At 40.7% G+C, this 21,750-nt stretch overlaps 2 protein-coding genes across 3 annotated transcripts in view; both read right to left on the reverse strand.

The window, feature by feature from the left end:
• LOC118391164 (coxsackievirus and adenovirus receptor homolog) overlaps nt 1-10,926 on the reverse strand; it is a 56,317-nt gene extending 45,391 nt beyond the window's left edge. Inside the window, exon 1 of the mRNA XM_035782262.2 lies at nt 10,758-10,926. Within this exon, the coding sequence (XP_035638155.1) occupies nt 10,758-10,809 (52 nt within the window). The 5' untranslated portion in view covers nt 10,810-10,926. The remainder of the gene's footprint in view (nt 1-10,757) is intronic.
• Nucleotides 10,927-12,918: 1,992 nt separating this feature from the next.
• LOC118391165 (protein BTG3-like) lies at nt 12,919-20,893 on the reverse strand. Of its 2 annotated transcripts, none has more exons than XM_035782263.2 (5): nt 20,725-20,893; nt 19,923-20,132; nt 19,597-19,734; nt 13,747-13,930; nt 12,919-13,621 (listed from the first exon to the last, which is right to left on the reverse strand). In XM_035782263.2, exons 2-5 carry the CDS (start codon nt 20,096-20,098, stop codon nt 13,406-13,408), a joined length of 714 nt encoding a protein of 237 aa, XP_035638156.1. In that variant the 5' UTR covers nt 20,099-20,132; nt 20,725-20,893; the 3' UTR covers nt 12,919-13,405. The 2 variants fall into 2 exon arrangements, with proteins under 2 accessions (XP_035638156.1, XP_035638157.1); XM_035782264.2 differs by lacking the exon at nt 20,725-20,893 and adding an exon at nt 20,268-20,429.
• Nucleotides 20,894-21,750: the final 857 nt, after the last annotated feature.

Genomic DNA, 21,750 nt, shown 5'->3' on the forward strand with positions numbered 1-21,750 from the left:
TTAACTTATTACTTATAAAATATCTAGCTGGCAAACATTTAGTTGTGAATTCCGTAATTCAATAAGATCACCTGGAGAGTGCTGAACAACAGTGAGCGACTCACAAGACTCCGGTCTCTCAATGTTGTCTGCTTGTAAACAAACACCACATGACTGGGGACTATGGGTAAGCTTCATAATGAAACATTGTGTGATGGGAAATGAAGAACGCAAATATTCTTTAGGTCTATCTTGTGTTTTGATCCATCAGCTTCAAAACAGCTGTAAAAACAATATTTTGCGTTACTGAAAATATATTTTACAGCAATGTAGATGGTACAATGATTACTTACACTATTCAGTGTTTGTTTCCTTACATAAACTGAAATGGAAAAAGCGTCAAATTTCTGCAAAATATCAATAGGCGAATATCGCAGCCAATCACTTCACTGGCAGATAAGTAATACTGTGAAACACTGTTACTAGCAGCATATACTATGGATATTTTCTGAAATTACAGTGCAAAAAGTGTGTAGCACCTTTAAACTCTAACAGTTTTAAAATCACTATTGGCCTTGGTGAAATCCCAAGGGGTTTCCATCCTCTCTGGCAACTGAGTTAGGAAGGACGCCAGCATCTTTGCAGTGACTGTATTGATACATCATACAAAGTGTCATTAATAACTTCACCATGCTCAAAGGGATATTCAATATCAGCTTATTTTTTTACCCGTCTAGCAATAGGTGCCCTTCTATGCGAGGCATTGGAAAACCTCCCTGGTCTTTGTGGTTAAATCTGTGTATTACTTTCACTGCTCGACTAAGGGACCTTACAGATACAGTAATTGTGTGTTAGGTACAGACAGGAGTTAGTCATTCAAAAATTATTTTAACACTATTATTGTACACCGAGTGAGTCCAGAGAACTTATGTGGACTTGTTACGCGCATTTTTACTCCTGAACTTATTTCCGCTTGCCATAACAAAGGGATTGAATACTTGACTCAATGTAATTCATCTTTTATAAATTACCAAAAATGTCTAAAAACATAATTCCACTTTGACATTATTGGGTATTGTGTGACAATCTCAATTTAATCAAGTTTACATTCAGGCTGTAACAACAAAATGTGGAAAAAGTAAAGGGATGTGAATACTTTCTGAAAGCACTGTAGCTACCATGAATTGTTTTATCAATGTTTTGTAAACTATGTAACATTACCCTGGACAATCTAAAGAAATGTAACGTACGTGTAACACGTGTGATGTTTGTGTAACACATGTAATCAGCTATTGTGTTGTTGACCTTGGCGATTTTCCCCCACTTATAAATACATGGGCAAAGCGTTCTAAAATAATGTGTCTCTACCCATTTCAGAAGTGATACACTGAGTTTACTTACAGAAATATTTGTCAAATACTCCTTGTTCATTGTTTGGCATTTGACCGTAACAACTCCCTGAATTCCAAGAACAATAAAATGTTATAATTTTTGTTGCGAGTGAACATTTGGTCCCCAGCAAATTGGAATATACCAAATTCTGTTCTGACCTCAACTCCAGTAAATAATTCCATAGGCGAAGTCACACATTAAGTTTTCCACCCAGTCACCCCTTTGTGCCTTCATATTACATTGTGGCTAAATTGGTAAGAGTGTGGTGCTACCAACGCCAAGCTCTTATTTCCATAGTGATCACATACTCACTGTACAGTTAGTCGTGTTCGACAAGTGTCTGCAATAAAATATATTACTATTATGTTGCAAAACAAGAGAACATGCAAGTGATTAAGGTCATCATAGAGTACTAATATATTCGAATGAAACTTGTTTAAAATGCACCGAAAACGCATTAAGAGGTGAAATTAAACATTTATACCAGGGCTTTGTACTCCACACTCACTCTGCCACTCTAAAGCTAACCTCCCTTGAATTCCAGAAATCAGAAATTGAAATGTAATGCTCTTTGATGACAGAACATGAAAGCTCTGCCTGATTTATTTATACTCCCAAGTCAGAACAGATTAGAGCTCTTAAAAGGTTATACTGTAAAATGTCATGATACAGTTACCCAGCTTTGTGCAATCACAGCTAAAGAGTGAACGCAATCACACTCGTGGAGAGTAATCAGAATAAAGGACAAAAAAGGAAAATGTGAGCATATTAAGTCATCTGGGGGAAACAAATCACTTTGGCATGAAAACAGGGGTCATTTACAGATACATACACGTAATAATAATCATTTGCATCGATTTAACACTAAACAAGGAATGACTTGAAAACCAATGCCAGAGGGTAGGAGTAGAGGGGGGAGCTTTGAGTCTAGGAAGAAGCTTTTAACCTAGTCTGTGCATATTTGCCTTTCTCCCCCATGTGCTGCCAGTCAACAATGCATAATGGTTCTCAATGAGATACGGGCGCTAAAAATGGCTCCTCCAACAGCTGCTTCAACTCCCCCTTCCACTCTTTAATCCAGCCCCACCTGCCTGCGCTGCTTATTTTCTGAGCCATATTTTAAGATTAGACTTGCAATTAGCTGTTCTTAGTGGGAGAGGGGCTTACCGCTGGAAGAGATAGTATTATGATATTATATATAATAGCCTACGCTGTGTAAAAGACAATGTGTGGACATGTTAACAATATTACACACACCTTAAAAGGCTGCTCAATGACTGCATGGCTAGGATTCCTGCTTTGAATATGCCAGGGAATAGATAGAGGTAGTCTTCTGTGGAACCCATTTTATTCTATTTTTATTTTTCCAGGTTAGTCTTTTTTTGTGCAGGAGAGACCTGGTCAGGATCTAGCTGGCAGGTAGGGAGGGAGCAGCTGACTGCTCACAAACACCTGCAGAACCCTGGGGCAAGGCCTGTCGCGTTGTGTACCATCACACTGTGGTGGTCCAACATGCACAGCGAAGGAAGAGACCTGTATTAACCTAGAATACTAGAATCATGTACATGAATGTCCTTAATAAGCCGAACAACCTGAGTTAAACCAAAGAAAGACAATGATGGTTTACATAATAAGCGGATCGGGAGGGGCTGTCCTTAGCCTTTGGGCCGAAGTTATGTTTAGAAATCGACCCTGTCCAAAGTAGTGAGTCCTGTTCCTTTTACTCATCTGAAGACACTTCATTTGGACTGATGAACATCATCTTCAGAAAAGCAACATTCCCTGAGAGGATTAAACAAACACAAAGAGCCTTAATGACAGCCAGCTGGGGACATCACGGATCTGTTTGCTTGTGAAAGCACTCCTCAAAAATAATGTACAGGTAAATGCCAAAATAAAGGAAACACTAACATAAAGTATCTTAATAGGGTGTTGGGCCACCACAAGCCAGAACAGCTTCAATGCAACTTGTCTATGGCTTAGTGTATGGAACTCTATTGGAGGGATGACACCCTTCTTCCACAAAAAAATTCATCATTTGGTGTTTTGTTGGTGGAAACGCAGTCTCAGGAGCCGCTCCAGAATCTCTCATAAGACTTCAATTGGGCTAAGATCTGGTGACTGAGATGGCCATGGTATATGGCTTTCATAGTTTTCATGCTTACCAAACCATTCAATGACTATTCATGCCCTGTGGATGGGGGCATTGTCATCTCTTGCCAAAATATTGGCCTTACCCACCATTTTTATACACGACCCTAAGCATGATGGGATGTTAATTACTTACTAACTCAGGAACTAGACCTGTGTGGAAGCACCTGCATTCAATACATGTTGTATCCCTCATTTACTCAAGTGTTTCCATTATGTTGGCAGTTACCTGTACATTGTGTTGTCTTGAAGTTTGCCATCTTCTCAGACTAAACACAAACAATCTGGAAAGGCTTATGTTTGTCTCACTCCACAAGCTATTAACAGCATCTTTTAAGTTTCAGATCCATTGTGTAGGCCTACCTTTAAGTGATAATGCCCAAGAAGCCAGTGTTTGGAGGATATAGTAGCACAGGTGTTGTTAGGCCAGAGACAAAGTCGATATATCCTCCAAACACCGGCTTCTCGGGCATTTTCACTTTTAAACAACGGATTACCAACATATGACTGACATTTTCATTTTCAAAATGTTATTTTGATGAATTTATTCATCCTATTCCATCCTTCCTCAAGAAATAGTCCCGACACAAATCTAGGGTTGCTTCACAAGCCGACTGGTCGTTCGTTCTATTGGTTCACAACTGCCTCTGCAACGCAATGCTGCAAGGCAAACGCAGCGTTTTATTGGAAATCAATGTAATTCTGGCGTACCAAAATGCAATGACGCTGTCTGTGTGATCGAAGTGTTAGTCACATCAAACAGTGCAGACAGAATAACAACAGTAGCTGCATTTGTTTAAGCTGTTTTCTGGAGGCATTCATTTTGATATATCCATAACAATGAGTTAATGAGGCACGATTTCACCTGGCATAGAAAATGTGTTCTCTCGTTAGCACACAATAACTTCAAACTGTAGCTGGAAAGACTGCAAACTAGCTGCACTTTGTTTCGTTTTACCTTTTTTCAATTGACATTTCTTTGTATATATACATAAATATTATGCCAGCTGAATCATGATTTCGACTGGCTGAAAAGAGCTGCCTGCCTCTTGTCCCGACCCATACACGTTCATTACTATGGGACAGTTGGAGATCGAATTGAAACAATGTTGCAAATTTCCTAGAGAGAGACAAAGGTTTATACAAATCTCTGCTGTTGAAAAACGAGATGTTAGTCAAAAAGAAATATGAGATAATGTCTAGATGTTTTTTTATAGTGGAGATTAAGTTCATAACTTCCCTGCCTGGGCTGATGAGACAGTGGATTGCGCAGTCAGATGGAACAGAGTAAATAGGCATTTTAACTTCATAGATTTAGCCGGTGGTAATTTGTGGAATAGACACCCGCTGGAATGCACTTTTAACCAATCAGCATTAGACCCACTCGTTGTATAATCTACCAGAAATTCTATCAAGGAATAAAAGGAAAAGAGGCAGAATTATTTTAGGTTTTTAAAGACCAGCAACCTTGACCTCAGGATTCTGCCATTGACAGTAAATCCATGCGCCATCTTTAAATAAAGGAGAGGTGGATAACAAAAGATGGCCCAAATTTGGCAAAGAAGTTCTGCAAGATAAAGCTCCACGGGTCCTTTAGCTGATTCATTCATCTACAGTAGGGCAGTTTGTGTGATAAATATCAAAAGAGATTTATTTGAAAAATCCCATTTCCATCACAGTTAGCCATTTATCCGTCAGGGTGACCATTATTCCTCATTAGGGGATGAGGGCGTTGAGGGGCTGTGCATATGTGAACATCGAGTGGCCCAGTCATGTGGTGGGGTGTTTATCGTCTTAACGGACCGACGGCCTGATGATGACTGATGGGAGTGGAGAGAGCCAGCAGCACTGTGGCCTTGTTTTTATTTATGGGAGGGGGAGAGAGCAGAAACATTCTTGCCTCCTGGTCCGTTCATAAGTGCACGTTCACCAACTTGGCACATCTGGATTGTGATCATTAGGGAAGCAATAAACGTTTTACAAAAAAATAAAAGGAGTGTTTATTTTAGTCCAGGTAGTCCCTCCCTGTTTCAGTACGTTTTATGAAATTAAATTGTATTTGTCACATGCGCTGAATACAACAGGACCTTACCACAAAATGCTTACTTATAAGCAGTTAACCAACACTGCAGTGAAGAAAATATTTACAAAATAAACTAAAGTAACAATGAGGCTATATGCCGGGGGTACTGGTACCAAGGCAATGTGAGGGGGTGGGGGTGAGTCGAAGTAATTTGTAAAGTGACTATGCATAGATAATAAACAGCGAGTAGCATTAGTGTAAGGGGGGGGGGCAATGCAAATAGTTCAGTTGGCCATTCGATTAATTGTTCAGCAGTCTTATGGCTTGGGGGTAGAAGCTGTAAAGGAGCCTTTTGGACATAGACTTGGCGCTCCGGTATGGCTTGCCGTGCGGTAGCAGAGAGAACAGTCTATGATTGGAGGGTGACTGGAGTCTGACAATTTTTGGGGCTTTCCTCTGACACCGCCTAGTATAATAGGTCCTGGATGGCAGGAAGCTTGGTTCCAGTGATGTACTGGGCCGTACACACTACCCTCTGCAGCGCCTTGCGGTCGGATGCCGAGCATTTTCCATACCAGGCAGTGATGCATCCGGTCAGGATTCTCCCGATGGTGCAGCTGTAGAACTTTTTGAGGATCTGGGGACGCATGCCAACTATTTTCCGTCTCCTAGGGGGGAAAAGGCGTTGTCGTGCCCCCTTCATGGCTTTCTTGGTGTGTTTGGACCATGATAGTTAGTTGGCGATGTGGACAGCAAGAAACTCTCGACCTACTCCACTACAGCCCTGTCGATGTGAATGGGGACGTGTTCAGCCCTCCTTTTCCTGTAGTCCACGATCGTTTCCTTTGTCTTGTTCACGTTGAGATTGTTGTCCTGGCATGACCCAATTCCAATCTCATCTTCTCGTTTACCAATCACATCTTAGTGACACATCAATTTATGCCCTCATTAAAACATTGATTGTCAAGACGACCACCTCTTCAATAATTGGCCAGAAGTTCAAACAAGTTTGGTATGACTACTAACACCATCTGTTAATACAAAAATGACCAGGAGGGTTCAAGTGAAGGGCTACCAACATCTCTCCGTGTAGTGCTTTGGATGCCGGCCGAGTGGCAGGCAGAATTATTGCTCCCAGTACCTGTGAAGAAGGAATAACTCTGAAAACATTGGCCTCACCACCAGCCTTTAAAAACAGGCCTTGAAAACACGAGCTACTATTAAATCATTATCATTGTCCGTAATGGAATGCATGGTTCACTTGCTTTCTAAATCGAAAATGTATTATATTTTTAAAAAGGAAACGGGTTTGCGGATGTGTTCGGGTTAAGGGATCAGCATAGTTTCGCACTCCCAAGCAGACGAGGGAACAAGAGTAGTCACTCGACAAGGAGCCTGCGCGACTCGGCATGTTAAAATATTTAGGGTCCGCCTGGGTCTCTGAATATTCATGTGCCTTCATTCTCATCATTCGATTGGGGAGAATACAGCAGCGGTGTCCCTGGAGTGCAATCTGACTCTACGTGTTCTTGCTTTATTTTCTAATAAAGCAAGGAGCTTCGGGCAGAGTGAGTGGGACCGGGCGGGCAGATTTTGGTTTGGAGGGGAAGCTGGCTGCTACCAGAGCGTATTTGAAGTGAGAGAAGGGATGGGTCTGTTTCAGCCATGACACGATAACTGAATGTGAAATCATGACCTCAAGCCAAAGCTGCTCGTCTACATTGTGTCCATGCATAGCGCAGGTTGAACAGTACACAAATGCCTTCTCTTATCGCTCTTGCCATGTCACTTTCTAGATTTTTCCAAGGGCCAGACTTTCCAAACCATCAAATATAAAATGATATGTTCTTGAACAATATGTTCTGAACAAATATATCTCAATTTCTTTCAGACAGCAGAACTGAAAACTAGGCTGGCTGGATGCCTGAAACCCCATAATACTTTTTGAGATACTACATTATGATATGCTTGTTTGAGTCGAAATCGGAAAGGGTGAGGTTAAGTTAGGTCAAAAGACCCTCACCCTGGCCATGATCAGCGAACAATAGACTAAGTAAACATTAAAAAAATGCATTTGTGTCTAAGAATTTTGTTTTGATGAGTGACTCAAAAGGAATCCCTTCAGACCCACCAATATAAAACAGACACCCCCAGGATCTACTGAACAGGTAATCAAATGGCTACCCAGACTATTAGTACTGACAGGTTTATTTAATTTTTTGCATTGACTCTTGCACACTCACTGGGCTCTACCCAAACACATTGCACTGACACTTCAACACACACACGCAATCACAAGAATACAAACCCCACACAAACACACTCTTCACATATGTTGCTGCTACTTTGTTAATCATCTATCCTGATTGCCTTGTCACTTTTACCTCTACCTTGTACTCCTGCACATTGACTCGGTGTCTGTAATCCTTGTATATAGCCTCATTGTTATTTTATTGTGTTACTAATTTATTTTGCAAATTTGTCTTACTTTTTAACTCATTACTAACTGCATTGTTGGGAAAGGGCCCGTAAGTAGGCATTTCACTGTAAAGTTGACACCTATAGTACTCGGCCCATGTGACAAATTATAATTGATTTGCATGTTTAGAAAAGGTATCCTAGCAATGAGCTCCCAGCGGGGAGTGGAGTGCAGCAAGCTTATCAGGTAACAACAACATCCTTGGTCTTCTGCACTCTGAGTCTCTCTGCATTTACCTTATCCTTGGTCCCAAGCTTCACTCAGCACTGACCAGTCCACAGCCAGGGATGAAGAGGGGCAGAGTAGGCCAGGGGTGAAGGGGGGGGAAGAGACCAGAGCTGGCCAGAGCCGGCTCTACAGGAGACCTCCTCAGGTTTCAGAGAAAATAACCATCCAGGCCCCACAACTTAAACAAACATCAAAGTGCTGACTGGCTGGAGGATGTCTACTGGCATCTGCTTAATGCAACCAGGACTAGACAAGGCTGTCAGGGAATATGGAGAAGATATAGAGAATGTGTCTCTGACATGACAAACACAGAAGCGCTTTAGACACTGTCTTGACACAAGCCTCAAAAAGAGAATCACCTTTGACATTGAGCTCCCTGTAAAAACATATTTGTTTCAGTAGGCAAAGCTAGTCTATATGAAGGGTTTTAAGAAACCGTTACATCACATCTCCGGAAACTAACTATAACCTGCTAGACATCCTTTGCTTTATATAGTATGATATTTCCTTGGAAATGTTTTTGTTGAATCAAATCAAATCAAATTTATTTATATAGCCCTTCGTACATCAGCTGATATCTCAAAGTGCTGTACAGAAAAGCATTTTTGAAGCATTTAGGTCGACCTAATAAAATAATGAAAGCTTCATGAAGTTTAACATATAAGCTAGAAATGTCCTAGTTGCATTGAATCACCATTTGGAAGAGGATGAGCACCCCAAATGATGAGCCCATGAAGACATTATTATGGTAATGAGCCTCTACTCATGTACAAAAATGTATTGCATTACAGAACAATGCACTGGTGGGCAAGTATAACGACACCCCTAACCAGACCTTTAAACATTACCCTCACTGTGCCCGGGCTTTAACACAGCAGAAAGAGTTGTGCCTGCCTGTGTAAACGAAGCACTTCGTTATTGCAGGGGTTTGTTTATCAGTAACCAGTGGTGCAGGATATCATTGCCCTAACCATGGATCCATCCACAGTGGCAGCTCCACTTTAAAAGTGCAGGGAACCTTTGAGCTACAGAACACAGGCTGATACTAATAGTAACACAATCCATCTACAGTACCATAGTTTCACTTTGTGGTGAGAGAGGGAGGGGCTGGTTTCAGTCAAAATTCCAGGACAGCAACAAGCTACAAGTGACACACAAATAATAATAGGAGTGCTGAATTCCCCTGTAGCAGTGAGCTCCCCACTCTCAATAATACACACGGTCTAAAGTGCATCCTAGTTGACAAACGTTTTAGCTGGATTGTTTAGATTTATAGGTAATCAATGTTAACAACCCATCTGAATCGCCTGACCTGCTGATAAGAGGGTGATTTCTATCCCAACTAGATGATGTGAGAGCCAAAACCCATTTCAACAGTTCCCAGACAGTTCAAGCAGCGTTTATGATACCAATGCATCTAACACGCCTCAATCAGAGCCACCTACATGAGTCGATGGCCTCAATCTTTTTCCATCACTGATTCATATAGGCAGGACATTGTGTGTTGTAGTGGCATATTACTTTGGGGAGGAATAGTGACAGAAGTGTGGGATATTATTAGCAGTCAGGAGAAAATGGACCTCAACAAATAACTGGTGAAGGATTGTGAATTAAAAGTTATTCGGCCCTCTGTTTTCCATCCATGAGACTAAAGAAAACTAATACACTTACTGTTGGCCTAATAGTAGAAAGTTCTATACTTCAGGGACATAAATCTGGTCGATACTCAGCGACCAACATGTGATTAAAATGCATTTCTGTCTGGGTTTAGAAAGCACCTAAAAGTCATTTAAAGACCTTCAAGGGGGTACAGTTTAAATTGTCTTGGCAGATGGCAGACAGATAACGCAGCACTTTGAAGCCCTTTACAGGTTTTTAAGGCGGATCAGGCTATTGTGTATATTAACTACCAGCTGCAAAACAAAAACAACTAGGTAGCGTTAAAAAATGCTTTGCAGCTTGTAGGGAAAACAAATCTCACCACGATGCAACCCATATCAATTTAGCAAATATGTTTACTGTAAAAATAAAATAAAAAAATGTTCTAGCATATTATCCATAATATATGTGAGTTCAATAAACCATGCGTTGAAACATATACATGTTATTCAAGTCGCAAACGCATTTCCAGTAATTTCAATAATAAATATCTACGTTACTTTATGCACAGTGCGTCTACATTTGGGATTCCAGAATTCAAGGATATAATTTTTGGGTTATCACATTTTGACAAGTGTTATTTAGTTAGCTGACGTTAGTTTGATACAATTTTGAATTCCTATGCCAAACTAGCGAGCCATTTTCAATTTAAGTAAAACAGGCGTAAGCAAATTAGTATAAAGTAATTATTTGACATACTATTAAATAGAACAGACAACCAGATCGTTATTTTATTCGCAAACATGTAACTTTTTAGCATGGTGCTCGTAGCCAGCACTCCCATTTTCGCTCGCGCTTATGAAAATGTAGGATTTTTATAAAGTAGCCGGTGGACGCCAAACTTACCTGCGATAAGACTAATCAATACACAGCAGAGGTGGGGTATCGTGAAATCCATTCCTTTCGGTCTATTCCCAAAAAAATATTTTCAAACACAGGTGAAAAATAAACTTATGTTGTGCTTCCGACTGTCAGAGCACTCTCCCGAAGCATCAAAACTCTCTGATCCCTCTACGCCTCAGCAGGTGCACTATAGGAGAGCTGGAGTCCAGACACGTGATTTCCGGAGGGTACCAAAGTCGTGTTTTCGAAGGCACTTTCACGCCCCCTGCCGTATTACATGCGTTCACAACACTGGACAGCTTTCTAATCAATGGTTATAGAAATAGTACATTTACTGAACTTTGAAACACAGAACAAGTTATAAAATATAGTTGTGAAAAGCTTTACAATGTAGGTCTATAATGACAGTGCAGACATTTGATCAGAACGTCTGAATTCAACAGGTGTAATACAAATATGTTTTTTATTTTTTTATTTTTTTATTTCACCTTTATTTAACCAGGTAGGCTAGTTGAGAACAAGTTCTCATTTGCAACTGCGACCTGGCCAAGATAAAGCATAGCAGTGTGAACAGACAACACAGAGTTACACATGGAGTAAACAATTAGCAAGTCAATAACACAGTAGAAAAAAATGGGCAGTCTATATACAATGTGTGCAAAAGGCATGAGGAGGTAGGCGAATAATACAATTTTGCAGATAAACACTGGAGTGATAAATGATCAGATGGGCATGTACAGGTAGAGATATTGGTGTGCAAAAGAGCAGAAAAGTAAATAAATAAAAACAGTATAAAAACAGTATGGGAATGAGGTAGGTGAAAAGGGTGAGCTATTTACCAATAGACTATGTACAGCTGCAGCGATCGGTTAGCTGCTCGGATAGCTGATGTTTTGAGGGAGATAAGTCTCCAACTTCAACGTCGTTCCAGTCACAGGCAGCAGAGTACTGGAACGAAAGGCGGCCAAATGAGGTGTTGGCTTTAGGGATGATCAGTGAGATACACCTGCTGGAGCGCGTGCTACGGATGGGTGTTGCCATCGTGACCAGTGAACTGAGATAAGGCGGAGCTTTACCTAGCATGGACTTGTAGATGACCTGGAGCCAGTGGGTCTGGCGACGAATATGTAGTGAGGGCCAGCCGACTAGAGCATACAAGTCGCAGTGGTGGGTGGTATAAGGTGCTTTAGTGACAAAACGGATGGCACTGTGATAGACTGCATCCAGTTTGCTGAGTAGAGTGTTGGAAGCCATTTTGTAGATGACATCGCCGAAGTCGAGGATCGGTAGGATAGTCAGTTTTATAAGTGAAGGAGGCTTTGTTGCGGAATGTAAGCCGACTCTGGATTTGATTTTTGATTGGAGATGTTTGATGTGAGTCTGGAAGGAGAGTTTGCAGTCTAGCCAGACACCTAGGTACTTATAGATGTCCACATATTCAAGGTTGGAACCATCCAGGGTGGTGATGCTAGTCGGGCATGCGGGTGCAGGCAGCGATCGGTTGAAAAGCATGCATTTGGTTTTACTCGCGTTTAAGAGCAGTTGGAGGCCACGGAAGGAGTGCTGTATGGCATTGAAGCTCGTTTGGAGGTTGGATAGCACAGTGTCCAATGACGGGCCGAAAGTTATAGAATGGTGTCGTCTGCGTAGAGGTGGATCAGGGAATCGCCCGCAGCAAGAGCAACATCATTGATATATACAGAGAAAGAGTGGCCCGATGAACCCTGTGGCACCCCCATAGAGACTGCCAGAGGACCGGACAGCATGCCCTCCGATTTGACACACTGAACTCTGTCTGCAAAGTAATTGGTGAACCAGGCAAGGCAGTCATCCGAAAAACCGAGGCTGTTGAGTCTGCCGATAAGAATTTGGTGATTGACAGAGTCGAAAGCCTTGGCGAGGTCGATGAAGACGGCTGCACAGTACTGTCTTTTATCGATGGCGGTTATGATATCATTTAGTACCTTGAGTGTGGCTGAGGTGCACCCGTGACCGGCTCGGAAACCAGATTGCACAGCGGAGAAGGTACATTATTTGTCTGCCATAGACAATCATATTGTCATATTATATTGCATATAATATGGTATTTACTGTAAGCCTATGGGATGAAGGCAACAAGCATTCAAATTACACTGCAGTAAAATATATAAAAACAGCAACAGAGTATGATTTGAAAATTTGTTTAATGTCTCATAATTTAAGAGGTTGGCACAATTCATGAGTAAACTGAATAAATAAATTCTCAGAACATAACTGATGGACAGTACAGTAGGTAACATACAATTATCCATCAAATATAAATACAGTACATATATCTTCATAGCTATAAAATACATGAAAATACAAATTCCAATATTCCTTCTCCATTACAACTGTAGATTCCTTTACTCACACGATTACAAATGATCTAAAGTGCAAAGAGTTAATGTTCTTATCACAAAAAGAATTAAACAAATTCAAGAGTTTCCAGAGTGACTATTAAACTACTAAAATAGTTTTTTAAAATGTGGTCAGTCATGTTAGTGAATTTTAGTTTGCCCTCTCATTCTCCTCCAACAAGAACTATATTGCTTGCTCCAGTGGACACCCTTTCACAGCTCAGGGAACCTGGAACAGTGTAACACTAACAGCAACACTTGCTACGGTGGTCCCTAACAGTGAGCCAGGCCTGGAGTGCCACCCCAGTATCCGTGCCACCTTCTGTGGCCAGGTGGGGCCCAGTCGTTGTGTCTGAACGGCTGGGTGGGTCTACCTTGAGTTCTGGAGTCATAGTGAGGAAGACGTGGAGGTCCATTATATCCTTTACCCGGCCACATCTTCTGCTTGGGCACTGGAGGACGCCACAAAGGAGTAGCTGGGTAGATCACCTTTGAACAATAAAACATGGGTCAATTTCAATTATATTTCCCCCATTGTCAGAGCCAACCAAGGAGGTATTCAGACAAGACTGTATGGAACACGAAATTGTTGCAACCTCAGTTACTGGTTGTACCTGGTATTTATGGCGATTTTGAGGAAAGGTAGGGGGAGGACGGGTTTCCCTGAGGCCACTATCCTCGTCTGAGGAGGAACAGGAGTGGTAGTCAGATGTCACCCTCTCGACAGCGCTGGTCACATCCTCTTTGTCATCACCAGAGAAACTGGCAACAGTGAAAGCAAGGTTTCGCTCTCCATATCTGCACGAGGAAAAGAAGCCAACAAGACAATTCTTTGTCACTGAATGTATATCAACAATTTAGTGCCTCGACTGGTGACCCAGAGGGATTGAACATGAATGGTCTAGTTAAGAGGTAAACAATGGAACAACAAAGGCTTCAAAAATTACTTTGGGATTGTACAGACAGTGGCAAGTCAAATTCAAGGACTTAAGTACTTTTTCAAGCACTAATATTTATTTAACGACCATAAATTTGTAGTAGTTCCTATTACGCAATTGTTTCTAGGTTGTGGAAAAAGTGGTGGAAAAGTACTCAATTGTCATACTGGAGTAAAAGTTAAGATACCTTAATATAAAATGACTCGTAAAAGTGAAAGTCACCCAGTAAAATATTACTTGTGTAAAAGCCTTAAGTATACTTCAAACCAAATACTTGAGTATCAAAAGTAAATAGATTTGCTCAAATGTACTTCAGCATCAAAAGTAAAATTATAATCCATTTCAAATTCCTTATTAAAACAAACCAGAGGGCACAAATATATATTTTTTAATTGATGAATAGCCAGGGGCACACGCCAACACTCAGACATAAATTTACAAACAAAGCATGTGTTTAGTGAGTCCGCCAGACCAGAGGCAGTAGGGATGTTCTCCTGACAAGTACGTGAATTGGACCATTTGTCAAAACGGATGTCAGAGAAAATGTATGGAGTAAAAAGTACATTATTTTATTTAGGAATGTAGTGAAGTAAAAGTTGCCAGAAATATAAAACAGAAAAGTACAGATACTCCCCAAAACTACATTGAAGTATTTTTACTTAAGAAATGTACACCACTGATGCCATGTAACATTGTTTAATTGATATCAATATGTGAATCATTTTATTTATAAACTGTAGTAGCAATAATTTGAAGCCACAGCCATTGCTGAAGAGGTGAGAGGTTTGTGCCAGACAGTGTGTTCCTTGATGGCCAAAAAGATCCAATTTTAGTCACGTCTGACCAGAGTACCTTCTATATATTTGGGGACTCTCCCCCATGGCTTCTGGCGAACACCAAGCGTGTTTACTTATTTTTTTCCCTGACCACTCTTCCGTAAAGCCCAGCTCTATGGAGTGTACGGCTTAAAGTGGTCCTATGGATAGATACTCCAATCTCAGCTGTGGAGCTTTGCACCTCCTTCAAGCTTATCTTTGGTCTCATTGTTGGCTCTCTGATTAATGCCCTCCTTGCCTGGTCTGAGTTTTGGTGGGCGGCCCCTTCTTGGCATGTTTGTTGTGGTGCCATATTTCATTTTTATAAAAATGGAGCTCCGTGGGATGTTCAAAGTTTCAGTTTTTATAACTCAACCCTGATATATACTGAGATCATATGACACTTAAAAGGGGTGTTGTTTCTCTCTCAAGATTAGGAGTATTTTATATGTCCATTACATGAAAACCCAAATATATATCCATTTAAATTACAGGTTGTAATGCAAGAAAATAGGAAAAACACCAAGGGGGATGAATACTTTTGCAAGGAACTGTATTCCAGTATTTGAATTTCAGAGTGCCAAATTCAAGTACTTTAAGCACCTTGTGCGAACCCTGTAGGATAAGTGTCTGCTATCACTTCCTTTACAGCTGTGAATTTAATGCATGTCGGTGTTGTGCAGGATTTTCTGCTTTCGACTGCTTGTACAAATGTTATTAGGTTTGGCAATACCTCTAGTTGAAACCTCTGTTTTCTACCCAACGATGTCCACAAAACTTTAGGGAAAACTGAGAAGCCTGTGATTTGTCACAAAATAATCCCGTCTTGCAGGGACATCATTCACCAGTCAAATGCATTTCAAAACGCTTTGTGGACACCGCAAGGAACATGGTCCAATATCAATTATCTCCAAGTCTGTCTTCTGTCCTTGCATATGTGAAGTCTCTGTAAAAACCTAACATTTGGTCCATCCATCAAAATGTATAGGGAGTGAGACATGTTAAGTTTATCTGTCTACTCCGGAGAGACAGTCCTTAGTTGTGCCATGTCCCTTGAAAGATGAGTCCAGGTAGTGTGTGGTAACCTTGTTGGTAGTGCGGGGTCTAAAAACCTTACGTGGACATCTTTCAGCTGAACTGTTTTTTTCTTCTTCAACAATTCATCAAAAAGCAGCACATAACCATCGTTTTTCAGCAACTTGTCCAGGAGGTGGGGCCGAAAGTAAGGCGCAAGACCATGATTGATCACGTAGGTAGTTCTCCTCCGTACAGGCATATGAATTGGCATTAGCACTGTCAGGAAACAACCAGGGGAAATTTGTGGCATTGTCCTCTGCACTTTTGCAGGAGTAGTGGGCGACACTTCATTGTCCATAGGATCTCTGCGCATCATGAATCATTGTTTCGGACCCGTGAAGAGAGCTTTGAACTCAGGTGGAGGATTCTGAAAGCAATACAATTCTACTCATGTTAGGTTGTATTTGTAAAGGAATATCCCTTTACTTTACATTCATACTGAGTGCACAAAACTTTAAGGCCACCTGTTTCCATGACATAGAATGACCAGATGATTCCAAGTGAAAGCTATGATCCCTTATTGATGGAACATGTTAAATCCACTTCAAAATCAGTGTAGATGAAAGGGAAGAGACATACTAGAAGGATTTTTACACCCTGAAACAATTGAAACATGGAGTTCATGTGTGCCTTTCAGAGTGTGAACGGGCATGAGAAAATATGTACAATTGAAGTTGGAAGTTTAAATACACTTAGGTTGGAGTCATTAAAACTCATTTTTCACCCACTCCACATATTTCTTGTTAACAAACTATAGCTTTGGGAAGTCGGTTAGGACATGTTTTGCATGACAAGTAATTTTTTTAACAATGGTTTACAGATTATTTCACTGCATCACAATTCCAGCGGGTCAGAAGTCTACATAGACTAAGTTGACAGTGCCTTTAAACAGCTTGGAAAATTCCAGAAAATTATGTCATGGCTTTAGAAGCTTCTGATAGGCTAATTGACATCATTTGAGGTATGCCTTTGGATGTATTTCAAAGTCTACCTACAAACTCAGTTCCTCATTGCTTGACATCATGGGAAAATCAAAAGAAATCAGCCAAGACCTCAGAATGAAAAAACATGTTTTAAACTGTAGCCCTCTACATGTCTGGTTCATCCTTGGGAGCAATTTACAAACGCCTGAAGGTACCACGTTCATCTGTACAAACAATAGTACACAAGCTTAAACACCATGGGAGGACGCAGTCGTCATACGGCTCAGGAAGGAGATGCGCTCTGTCTCCTGGAAACGAACCCACTTTGATGCGAAAAATGAAAGTCAATCCCAGAACAGCAGCAAAAGACCTTGTGAAGATGCTGGAGGAAACAGGTACAAAAGTATCTATATCCACAGTAAAACGAGTCCTATATCGACGTAACCTGAAAGGCTGCTCAGCAAGGAAGAAGCCACTGCTCCAAAACCACCATAAAAAAGCCAGACCACGGTTTGCAACTGCACATGGGGACAAAGATTGTACTTTTTGGAGAAATGTCCTCTGGTCTGATGAAACAAAAATAGAACTGTTTGGCGATAATGATCGGCGTTATGTTTGGAGGGAAAAGGGGGATGCTTGCAAGCCGAAGAACACCATCCCAACCATGAAGCACAGGGATGGCAGCATCATGTTGTGGGGGTGCTTTGCTGCAGGAGGGACTGTTGCACTTCACAAAATAGATGGCATCATGAGGTAGGAAAATTATGTGGATATATTGAAGCAACATCTCAACACATCAGTCAGGAAGTTAAAGCTTGGTCGCAAAGGGGTCTTCCAAATGGACAATGACCCCAAGCATACTTCCAAAGTTGTGGCAAAATGGCTTAAGGACAACAAAGTCAAGGTATTGGAGTGGCCGTCACAAAGCCCAGACCTCAATCCTATAGAACATGTATGGGTAGAACTGAAAAAGTGTGCGCGAGCAAGGAGGCCTACAAACCTTACTCAGTTACACCAGCTCTGTCTGGAGGAATGGGCCAAAATTCACCCAACTTATTGTGGGAAACTTGTGGAAGGCTACCCGAAACGTTTGACCCAAGTTAAACAATTTAAAGGCAATGCTACTAAATACTAATTGAGTGTATGTAAATTTCTGACCCACTGGGAATGTGAGGAAAGAAATAAAAGCAGAAATAAAATCACTATTATTCTGACATTTCACATTTTAAATAAAACAGGGAATTTTTACTAGGATTAAAATGACAGGAACTGTGAAAAACGGAGTTTAAATGTATTTGGCTAGGGTGTATGTAAACTTCCGACTTCAACAGTAAGTGCCTTTGAAACGGGTTTGGTAGTGCAACTCAAGTGTTAGGAAGGTTCCCTTAAATGTTTTGTACGCTCAGTGTATATCCAACTACCTCTTACATTTTATCTTCAACCCTTAAACACATAGCCTATACTACATACATTTTAAATGTCCCCTTCAAACCAATGCCTGTAGCTATATTACCTTAGAACAGACATTAAACAAACAAATAGAACAATTGTAATTAAAACCATTTATCTTTAAACAATGTATTAAATGTCTAACGTTATGGCTTGCAATTAGGTGCAGCTGTGGAAACTACTTTCAGAAACAATGCTGCTGAATCATGATGCTAGTTCATTAGTCAGCAGATCTTGGCTGGCTTTGTTGGAAAAAAATGTACTGTTCTGTATCCAGAAATTAACAGTGGTAGAGTTTGCAAGCTAAGTAGCTAGCCAAATGTTTGCAAACAGACGACTCAATGCTAGTTAGCTCACTATTTTAGACAAGTTGGCTAACATCACTGTGCGCAAAAATAATTCAACACTCAATATCCCAGATCAACAGCCTTGAACGTGGCATAGATAAAGTGCTATAGTTATCTAGAAATTCTGTAATACTACAGCTTCAGTTCACATAGCTAATAAAACTAACTAGCTAGCTGGTAAACTCTAGCCTGCTAACGTTAGCTAGTAGGCTAGCTAGCTCTTTCCATTATTCAAATGTAGCTAACAGAACTCATTCACATTTGAAAAGTTTCTTTGCCAGTTAGTCTGGTTGTGCTGTTGCTGCTGAAGCTCTGGAGGTTGTTGCAAAGAAAAAGTCACAATGTAGAACTGATCCCAGCCCGGGCTGCAGCTTTACGTCTTTCCCTCTTCATGTAGCTCTTCGGGGCAGATTCACCCATGCTCACAATGTCAACATCTTTGATGCATTTTTTACACCTTGCATGATGTGGGTTGGTTGGGTCTGGCAAAAACCCATTCATAAAACATCAATATCCTGCCAAACAGGATTTAATCTACTTTTGCCCGGCATTTTAGCTGTCGATGTGACGTTTTGGCGGCGCCTCATCAGTCAGTTCTGTACCTGCCTGGTTAAGTGGCAGTGTGAGCGGGATGAGCACTCACCTGGCAAACTGAGCGCAAATCACAATCTAAAAAAAAAAAACTTCTGGAAATTAATTCTTAAGACCAATACATGTAATATTATTTATATTAACATATTAAGATTTCCTGCTCTCCTCAATTTTATTCAACTACCTACTCGAGAAAATGTCTGATTTTCAAGGTATTCCAGTCCTTGAATTTCAGAGTACTTCGAGCACCTTGTGCGAACCCTGAGACTGCCCATCTCCCAAAGTGTACATTCCCTCCAGCCAATGCTTTTAAATAAGACTGACCTGCAGCACACCTCCCCTGGATCCACCCACAGGGTGAGTTCTCTGGGCAGGCCAAGGTCCTTGTACTGAACCCCACTCTCCTGGCAGGCCCGCAGCAACTCTGGATCCTCCCTCTGCAACCTGTTCACCCGAATACACCTGCAAAGTAGTAGAGTATGCAATAGACCTTCAATAACTCCAATCATACAAATCGCTGCATATCCAAAACATACCCTATTCTTCATAGGGCGTGATGCCTTAGACTAGAAGTTGATAAAGCTACTGATATGGTAATCAAGATAGGGGGAGCAAGGCCACAGACAGGCATCTGATTCATAGTCAGTTACCTGAAGGCCTGTCCTTTGCTGGGGTTGTCAGGATACCAATGCCCCCTGAACTTCTCCTGCAGGGCAACTGTCAACCGCTCCACAAACAAGTCCACTTTCTGGGTATCCAACCTTTCCACCTTCTTGATCAGTCTTTTCAGGAAAAACACCACTGCTGCGATCTCTTTCTTCATCATGTTTCACTGATGTGCTGTAACGATGGTCGAACTTCTGGAAATATGAGGAATAGTAGCACAAATTGACTAGAAACAGTAAACTCACAAACAAGTTAATAGCCTAGAAACAGCAGTCTCATCCATCAATTAATCTCCAAATTCCATGAACTATGTAGCAAGCAAAGCCTACCTAGCAACGCAAAACAAGCTGACAAGAATTCGTTGAAAGTAAATATTCAGCTAATTTAGTGGGTTAACCATTGTTGAATCCAAACGACATTCCAGTCTGGCGGGACATTTTCCAGAAAGGCGCGCTGTGATGCATTATTTCCGTTTAGCCATGTGACTGCTAATCATTCATAGCTGGCTAACTCAGTGTTAGCCAACAACAAAACCCAGACAAAAACGTAAAAACTATATACATAACCGATGTTTATATTAATTGCAGATGTTTGTGACAAATATTTTCAAGTGAATTAATCTTAACGTCATCCCAGCTAGCTACTGTAGCTCAAGAGAAACAGTTTAAAAAAACATGCTATTAATAATAAATTATTCGGGCAACTAGCTAAGTAAACTTTGTCAACTACACATCAAAACATGTCATTTGATTATCCAAAATAACAATTAAAATGCCATCATATTACCGTAATTGCTGTTCATCACCATATGGAAAACTGTTGCCAGTTTAGCTCATGAAAGTCTGAACCTTCGCATGAGAGCATAACCTGCCCCAGGAAGCGGTGCGCGCGTTTTCTGGACTAGCCCTACGTCACGGTCGTCACTAGTTATTGCAGTCACAGAGTCGTAAATGTGGCTCAACCCCGCCAATTTCTACAATGTCTCTTTTTAATTATGATTTACAAACCAGACTGCAACCAAACTGATAACATTATGCTTAACCTTAACCTTAAATTAAGACAAAAAAGCACGTTTTTGTTTTAATGAAATTCTACGATATAGCCTATTTTGACTTTGTGGATGTGGTAACTAGTGACGATCCGACGTCATCCCCATTGAGCATCGGGACTAAAATGGCAGACTTGAAATCATCCTTCGGCTACAAAATAAAGTTAAAGAATGTAAATGGGGATGTAATAATGTTGTTTGAAACTATGAAAAAGCGTACTATATTTTAACTGCTCTAAAATTACACTGCGCTTCCTTATTAGTACACGTCCTATACGAAGCAAAATACAACTGCAAAAGGTGAAATCAATTTTTAAAAATATATATCCACAGGGGGGTGCTCAACCTTCATCTAAATCTAAATTAATCTAAATCTGTATGTATCAAATCAGAGTGGGTAGAAAGAACCCTTGTAGAAGATTGTACTTAGTTTGGATTATGAATTATCAAAAAAGGTTTAGAGGGCTCCAGGTCCTTTCGACCATATATTGAGTGTCACATTCGGACACATTTGTACTCGGGCTTGACTCGATCTCGGGACAGTCAAGACTCGTAATTTCTTCCCAAGACCAGCCGAGTAAAAAACTCGTAATTAATTCAATTCAATTCAAGGGGCTTTATTGGCATGGGAAACGTGTGTTAACATTGCCAAAGCAAGTGAGGTAGATAATATACAAAAGTGAAATAAACAATCAAAATTAACAGTAAACATTACACATACAGAAGTTTAAAAACAATAAAGACATTACAAATGTAATATATAT

Source organism: Oncorhynchus keta, chromosome 12, assembly GCF_023373465.1.
Source record: "Oncorhynchus keta strain PuntledgeMale-10-30-2019 chromosome 12, Oket_V2, whole genome shotgun sequence".
Lineage (NCBI taxonomy): Eukaryota > Metazoa > Chordata > Actinopteri > Salmoniformes > Salmonidae > Oncorhynchus > Oncorhynchus keta.